At 41.8% G+C, this 8,221-nt stretch overlaps 1 protein-coding gene across 1 annotated transcript; it reads left to right on the top strand.

Annotated features, from left to right (window-relative positions):
• The first annotated feature begins 3,561 nt into the window (after positions 1–3,561).
• Positions 3,562–6,796, top strand: LOC124478654 (pepsin A-like). The gene is made up of 9 exons (XM_047037005.1): positions 3,562–3,670; positions 4,047–4,194; positions 4,311–4,428; positions 4,548–4,666; positions 4,916–5,112; positions 5,235–5,351; positions 5,559–5,703; positions 5,810–5,908; positions 6,116–6,796. Exons 1-9 carry the CDS (start codon positions 3,615–3,617, stop codon positions 6,245–6,247), a joined length of 1,131 nt encoding a protein of 376 aa, XP_046892961.1. The 5' UTR covers positions 3,562–3,614; the 3' UTR covers positions 6,248–6,796.
• The last annotated feature ends 1,425 nt before the right edge of the window (positions 6,797–8,221 follow it).

Here is an 8,221-nt window from a genome sequence, read left to right as displayed (position 1 = left end):
AACAGGTGTCCAATATTTAACACCGCACCATTTAGGCCTATGTTTAATCAGCTGTTTAATAAGCCTAGAGTTAAAGAGATGGCTAACAATACACAGTTCATTACTAATTCACAGTTGTCAAATACATCCACTGTAAGGGAGAACCTGTCTATATATTGAGGATCCTAGCAAGATAAGGGAAACACATTGGTGCTCTGTGATAGGTAGTTCTGTGAGCTTAACAGTTGCACAGTTAGAATTAGTGCGTCTGACCTCCCTAAGGGATCCATTTTCATGTAGAGACGTTCTCCAAGGCTCTGTAGCCATTGTCAAGTATTGTAACTCAAGGTAGTCTCCCAATCTTATTTTTAGTACCCATTGATGTGATTAAGAACGATTCATATATTCAATCTGCTCCTACATATGGTGGAACATTTAGTATACTGTCAGAGCTGGAAGTGGGTGAGATTTATTGAGTAGTTGTGTCAGGATTTAAATAAACACGTCCATCTCGATCTTATGGCTAAATATACTTAGAGAAATAAGGCACAGACAGACACAAGCTGTTATGGCACAGAAGGGATCTGGACTCTGAACAAATAGTTACATATTAACATGGGACCTGGGCTCTACCCCAGTGCAAGGCATAATCCATCTGGCTGAATATTTTATATTAAAAGGATGCTAAGATGGAGCGTTCTGCCTGTAATGAGTGGGTAGGGTTCTGAAACATGGATTTCTGCAACATGGGTGTTGCAGGGGATGATTTGGCACAGACTGGTGTGGGATGTAGGAGGCCTGACAGATGACAGGAAATAAGTCTTCAAAGAAATAAATAAAATATATACTCAGGTAAAAAGAGCTAATGCTGTACTACCGTCAAACTCACTTCCTTAGTTTGACAGTTGAAAGAAAGACTAATACTGTAATGTGTACAGACATTAATCATCTTCAATTCATAATTGGAATGTTTGTGGGATGTCATGGGCTCCTGTGTGTAACATCTCTGGTCAGTGTCTGTCTCCTCAGGATGGAAGCCTGCAGTGTGTAACATCTCTGGTCAATGTCTGTCTCCTCAGGATGGAAGCCTGCAGTGTGTAACATCTCTGGTCAGTGTCTGTCTCCTCAGGATGGAAGCCTGCAGTGTGTAACATCTCTGGTCAGTGTCTGTCTCCTCAGGATGGAAGCCTGCAGTGTGTAACATCTCTGGACAGTGTCTGTCTCCTCAGGATGGAAGCCTGGCCTTTCTGCTCATCCGCACTGCCTGGAGCAAGATTCCTCTCCACATCTTTCACTGTGGTTAAAAACAAAACAGAAAAACACAGATTCATTTCCATGTTGTTTTCACAGGAATGTGGTATCACTCATGTCTCCTGTTTTACAGAAACAAGTCACGATGATCTCGCCAGTGTAGAAGAGGAGTTGGAGTGCAGTGCATTACAGCCTGTACGTGGCCACTTCATCCATTAGTAGAAAGTTAGAGTAGAATTACATATCATCTTCAATAATTCAGTGTAAAGTAGTTGTGAGAATGTTTTATGACTCATCAGATATCAAGCTGAAAGAGGCTGCATCGGTAAGTACGTATTTTCAGTCTTGGATCAGAATTTCAGGTGAATTACTCATGCTTTTCGTCTGCAGTTATATATATTTTGATGTAAGTAAATTATATAATTTCAGTGCTGCTATGTAGTATAATTCTGAATAAAAAAAGATGTCATGATCCTGTTTTATTTGGTGTTTTTTATTTTGTGCAAAGTATTGAGCTAATTGATCAGATTTAGTTACTGAGAACTAGCATCTGAATCAAATCTGATCCTTTACTGTCTACTGTGTTTATCCTCTAGAGGGCAGAAGTAACTTCTGAAGTTATAACAACAGCACAAATGAGAAATTAGTTTTTTCTTGTCAAAATTCCAAATCACCCCAGATATAACAGATAACAATTTCAGACAAGAATGTGACCTTGTAAGCTGAATTAATAACATGGTATTCAATGCCTTACCTTACTTTGGTCAAGTAACAATCTTAGTGCAAATCTTTATTTTACCAAAGTACTGTGAAGATAGCTGTTAGTAGTCACATCTTATGCATGTGGGTTATCAACCCAGTAAGATATTCCATCAGACTGATACCATTATTTTCAAGTATTAATCTTTAAGTTACCAGTACATAAGTGGTTTCTCCCATTAATGGGGTCTTTAAAGCTAGTGATAACATCATGTATCCATTGGTACACACCCAGACATGTTTTACACTGAATAAGGTCAACATGGTGCTTGGGGGGAAGAAAGGTGTTGTTAGGATTCCATTAGGATCACCTCAAGTGTGACTTGTGTGAACAAAGAACTATCAGCTACTCCATATTTTGGCAAGAGTTTATGTACTTTTTCTTATCACAATCAGATGTATTTATTTAACCCATTGATATCACAAAGCAGGGAGGGGTAACCTACATTTGCTAATTCCAAAAACAGGACTGCTGACGCAGGCAGGCATTATACTGTTTCTACCTTTGTCTTTCTATCCTTCAAAGTTTGCGATATGTCATGGACCCTTAGTGCAAACCTGTTCTTGCAATTTTTGCATTACTCAAACTAAACATAGTTTGAGTAATGCATTATGCGAATAATAATTCACATATTTATTTGGGAATACGGGGAATACAGTATGGACATCTATAGCATCTGGATTGTCTGGTGTGAAGTATTTTACGGAGTAGCCTGCAGCACTGACAGACTGATTTTGACATCTATACGGTACATGTAAACTCCCTTTGACATTGAATTTGATTTGAATTTATGAAATTGCAAAACATGATTGGAGCAAAACATCTAGCCTACTGCACAGCTTAGTCACACAATGACCAAACCTGGGACCCAGGTCATGATCCTGCTAAACGAGTGAGTGTGGAAGTTAAGTAAGTAAGTAAGTACATTTGATTTATAAAGCACACTCAAAACACAGCAAGGCTGACTGAGGTGCCGAACAAAAGCACAAAAACAATCCCAAAAAATAAACACTATAACAAACACAGTAAAACAAAACACAAAACAGTCAACAGCAGAAAAACAAGCAATAGCATAAATCAAGTGGTGGGAAATGCCTGAACATAAAGGTGGGTTTTAAGCGTGGATTAAGCGTGGAAAACAGACAATGAAGGAGGGGGTAGTGTCTTCCTGCCCAAGGATCATTCCAACCTCAAGCTCCTTCACTACTTTCCATATCTGCTGCTCTGAGGGCCACTCTGGACCAGCCTACTGTCCATATCTGCTGCTCTGAGGGCCACTCTGGACCAGCCTACTGTCCATATCTGCTGCTCTGAGGGCCACTCTGGACCAGCCTACTGTCCATATCTACTGCTCTGAGGGCCACTCTGGACCAGCCTACTTCACACACACCCTGGCATTATGAAACAACTCATTTTTCTCACCCTTGGTTTAAAGGTTATCACTTGAAGTAGTTCCTGGTCTCTTTATTTTGCTTATCTAAACTATGCGGCTGATGTAATTGGTACTTAAGGTGAAGGGTTTTTATATTAATAATATTTCAGGCTGTTAAGGGAGGAGTTGAAGTAGGTATGAAATCATATATAAGGACTTGAGGATCCTGTGTTGGGCAGCTAATGAGAAAAGATGAAGTCTGCTGTTGTGCTGTTTGCCTTAGTGGCTATTTCTGAGTGCCTCATCAAGTAAGTTGTTTCACCTGGAGTTTTGTAGTTAATAGCTCTGTCTGTGTGCTTGTGTGTGGATGTTTGTCTGGATGTTTGTGTCTGTGTGTACGTGAAGTCCCCAAATCCATTCACATGATTACACACCGTTTCTTAAGTTGGTCTATTTATCCAGTACAGTGATCTGTTTTGCTTATAATCCTTTATTAGTTGTGTCTATGCACAGCATATATTCAATTACTTTATACTATTTTGTGTTTATACATTTCGATGTTATTTTCACACCCGGTCACTTTGCTTTCCTTACTCAAGTTTGGAATGGACTTCTGAACCTCTCTTCATATGGGCTTTTGTACAGACTGTATGAAAGCATGTGTGTTTTAACCGTGTGGTTCAGGGTTCCTCTGATCAAGAGAAACATGGCCAGCAACATGGCCAGCAAAATGAACCTGCATGAGAATAACAAGAGGAAGTATCAACCCAGAGTCAGGTTGAACCCCAGATTGGCATCCAACACAAACGTGCCAATGACTTACGACCCACTGGTGAAGTCTAAGAATCATTATCTTTTGATTAATTATCTTGCTGAGAATACAGTATCTGGTGAACAAGTGCAAGATGATTGAGCAATATTCTTGGTGTTTCTGGACTCCCGACACAGTTGACGTATTACGGAGTCATTTCCATCGGTACCCCCCATCAGTCCTTCAAGGTGCTCTTCGACACAGGGTCATCTGACTTGTGGGTGCCCTCCATCAACTGCAGCAGTCCAGCCTGCAGTAAGTGTGGCATAGAACCTCCCAACAGGGTGCATGTTAGGACTCTCCAATCCAAAGATTAGGTAAGGCAACCTGCCGTACCAATGGTTTTTTGGCACTCTCTCTCTCTCTCTTACTAGATGCTCATGCCAAGTTCAACTCTTCCGCGTCCTCCACTTTCAAGTCCAGCAGCCAGTCTTTCTCCATCCAATATTACACTGGCAGCATGACAGGGGTCGAAGGATATGACACCATACAGGTGAGGAAACAGTACCCAGGTACATGCTAGTCCATGACTATTCAAGGAGTGAACCTCCCCTGATGAATCTTTGTCACGCACACCGTCGTGTTCATCATTCTGAAATGATTTTGTTGAGTTCAAAGATTACACTGACAACTGGAAATGTTTTTTACTTAGTACAAGCATGAATGAAAAGAATGAGGTCAACGCCATGCAACGGACTTCTGGAGAAGGCAATGTCATGCGCTGTGTGTGTTTTGCTCTCAGCTTGGTGACCTGTATGTGGAGAACCAGGCGTTTGGCCTGAGTACATACGAGGATTCCTTCCTTGAGTATGTGCCGTGGGACGGGATCATGGGCCTGGCCTACCCACAACAAGCAGTCGAGACAGGCAGAACCTTCCTCACCAATATGTTTGACCAGGGCAAGAACCCTCAGAACATGTTCTCAATCTACCTGAGCAAGTGAGGGTTGTCGGAAAAAGCCGTTTGTGTGTGTGTGTGTGTTTATGTGTGTGAAGGAGCTTCTCTCTTTTGTCCTCAGTATGAATATTGTGTATTTTGTTTGGTGTTTTGTGACCCTCAAGCTCAGAGGAAGGCAGTATGATCATCTTTGGAGGAATAGACCCCATCTACTTCACTGGAGGCATCCAATGGATCCCTGTCCTTCAAACCACTGGCTACTGGCAGATTGCTGTTACCAGGTATAGGGGTGGGGTTAATGATCAGTTGTTGAATCATGAATCATTCATTAGTGTCTCAGACACCACCTGCAAAATCAATCTTATCAGTCAAAATGAATCCTCACATGTGCCTACTATGGTTGTTTACATTAGACACTGGGTTGTGTCTGCGTTCAAGATTTAACAGGAAAAGAACTGAATATGTGTAACCCTGTTTGCTTGTGGCAGCATCACCATCAATGGGAACACGGTGGCGTGCTCAGGGGGCTGCCAGGCTGTGGTGGACTCGGGCACAGCCCTCATTGTTGGGCCAGCCAAAGACGTCGGCAACTTGAACGGCTGGGTTGGCGCCTACACTGACCAGGATGGCAATGTAAGTTTTTCTGAGTCTAAGGCTCCTGACACAGTAACCATTAGAATCACTCAATATAGTTCCAACATGCATCAATTGTAGTAAACGTTGTTGGCTTTCTTCACAGGTCATTCTGAGATGTGACAACATTGATGTCATGCCTGACATCGTCTTCAACATCAACGGCTACAGCTTCTCCCTCCCTCCGTCTGCCTACGTTTACACTGTGAGTTCCTTCCAACGACAAATAAATATTCTGTCAATAAAAAACGAGTAAAACCCAGAAGAAATGCAATCAAAGGCACCTGGCACATGGTCTTTACACCATATGTCATGGTAGACATCTAAGCTGCTAAATAAGGTCTGAAGCTATTCATATGAATGGAAACATGAATTTCACGACGCCCTGCCTCTCCCTTTACCTCCTCCTCAGAATGGCGACAGCTGCACTACTGGGTTGGAGATGGCACCGGGACCATGGACTCTGGGAGAAGTCTTTATGAGACAGTTCTACACCGTCTTTGACATAAGCAACAACCTGGTGGGCTTAGCCTCAGCCGTATGAGTCACCCAGAGGCCACACCCAGTCACCTTTACTGTTAATCGTTACTATTTACATCTGACAGGAAGAATTAGAGAAAGGCTGGTCTAAAATCAATCTGTAAATCAATACATTTGTGCTTTTTGCGCTTATGAAAATGCATGTTTACGTTAACTAGATGTGTGAGTCTCGAGTAACTCCAGAGGTATGGCAATGGTGGTTGAATTTATGGTGCACCATTAATTCTGCTGGGAATGGACCCTCTTTTTGTTTGCGTGTGTATGGAACTTTCTGCTGCAGTGGTATCCTGTGTTCAGAATGTTCTCCACTAGGTGTCAGTAATACGAGGGTCATGTGACTGGGTGGGGGCTGTGTATGAGTCACCTCTTTTGAATTCATTCAACAGACAGACACCTGCCAATCATTTTCCATCAGTGGGCATGCACCACCTTTCATGCCATCTGGGTACAGTCATTGGATATGGAATCAGGTCATTCTTGATCAATTCTAATTATAAACTGCTCTTGCATGATGTACATGATATTTCTTTAAATAAAATCTGCTTTGCATGTATGAAATGTTTTTTTCAAGGTCACGAGGCTTAATAACTATATGCATGTGCCATATGCACAATGATACCAGGACAATGATTCAACTGAACGTATACTGTACGCTCCGAATTGAGTAATCACTCGTTCACATAGTAGTCGTTCGAGTGCTTCTTTGTTTGCCGATTTGCATTTTCCCCAGGGCATCAACCCCTAAGCCTACTTGTGCTCTGAAAGCGCTTAGTAGTTTTGCATAGGTTGTTGTGTTGCAAACAATGTAACATGAGACACCTGGCATCAATGAATCAGATGCTGGAGCAGTCCCCTTGGAGGCCTCTCCTGAATCATTCATCCAGAGGAGAAGCTTCTTTTACTGGAAATAGGGCTCTCTGGCAGGTATAAGCAGGACCCGTAGTGATCTATTTACAATCAGGATACCCATCATCCCCTGACTCAGATAGTGCACTTTAATCCTACAGTGAGTCAACAAACACAGCTAGGTGTCCTAAAATGTTATCCTACCCGTCAGATTCTCCTACCAGGACTTACATTACGACTAGAGTTAGAGCTATAGTTTTGTGCTATGGCGGGACATGTTCTTGACGTGATTTGAAGTGGAATTGTCATGGACGTGGAGGGAGAAAGAGCTTCTTCTGTGTCTGTATCAGGGTAGGTAGCTCCTCAGGACGCTACATTACCTGAGGCAAACGCTCCAATAAACATCCAGCTACATCAAACAGTGTTTCCAGAAAGTGAACAGATGGTTGTGTGCAATAAATATGAACCTAACTCCCCCGCACAAGCCTCGTTTCCGCCTCTGCGTCGAGGCCTTTTCGCTGTTTCACCACAAAGTAACCACCGTGAAAGCCATTAGGCTAATTGAGCCCGGGTACTGTTAAATTTGCTGCAGTCTGATATCAGCACAAATAAGCTAACCTTAGATATGAGTGATATCTCACTGGGGTCTTTGTCACCGCACTTGAGTCATGACCTTGAGCATAAAACGAGAGGATACGACATGTAACCTTCGCGTTAACACCGTATCGTTACATGACTCAGACATTTCAGTTTTATTTCACAGGTACACTGTATCTACAAGACATTTGGGAAAATAACAGTGTTTAGCACACACAAGTTTTACAGAGTATTTGTCAGTGACATCAGTACATGAAAGGAACAGGCACAGATAAAGGTTGGACATCAGTACTAATGGCTACAACATAGACACTTTACATAGATAAAAAGAAATAACACTGTAACAGTTTTTGAATATCAAGTGTATATGGGGGATATGACGACTGATACACACATTCTGTACAATACTCATTACTCTTCAAACAAAAGTCATTTAACAAGATAAATCTTAATGGAGAGAAAATAGCTTTCACAGTGGTTCCAGACGAAGACTATCAATTTATTCTATAAATATCTATATCAATAACCAAATTCT

This window comes from Hypomesus transpacificus, chromosome 16 (assembly GCF_021917145.1).
Source record: "Hypomesus transpacificus isolate Combined female chromosome 16, fHypTra1, whole genome shotgun sequence".
Taxonomy (NCBI): domain Eukaryota; kingdom Metazoa; phylum Chordata; class Actinopteri; order Osmeriformes; family Osmeridae; genus Hypomesus; species Hypomesus transpacificus.
Note: the sequence above shows the minus strand (reverse complement) of the source record. Positions and strands in the feature narration are given on the sequence as shown.

What these genes read in the sequence shown, in the direction of transcription:
- LOC124478654 (XM_047037005.1), top strand. Translation starts at nt 3,615, where the DNA reads ATGAAGTCTGCTGTTGTGCTGTTTGCCTTAGTGGCTATTTCTGAGTGC. An exon ending in CAATGACTTACGACCCACTG is followed by an intron (nt 4,195 to 4,310) that starts GTGAAGTCTAAG and finishes CTCCCGACACAG; the next exon opens with TTGACGTATTACGGAGTCAT. An exon ending in TTCTCAATCTACCTGAGCAA is followed by an intron (nt 5,113 to 5,234) that starts GTGAGGGTTGTC and finishes GTGACCCTCAAG; the next exon opens with CTCAGAGGAAGGCAGTATGA.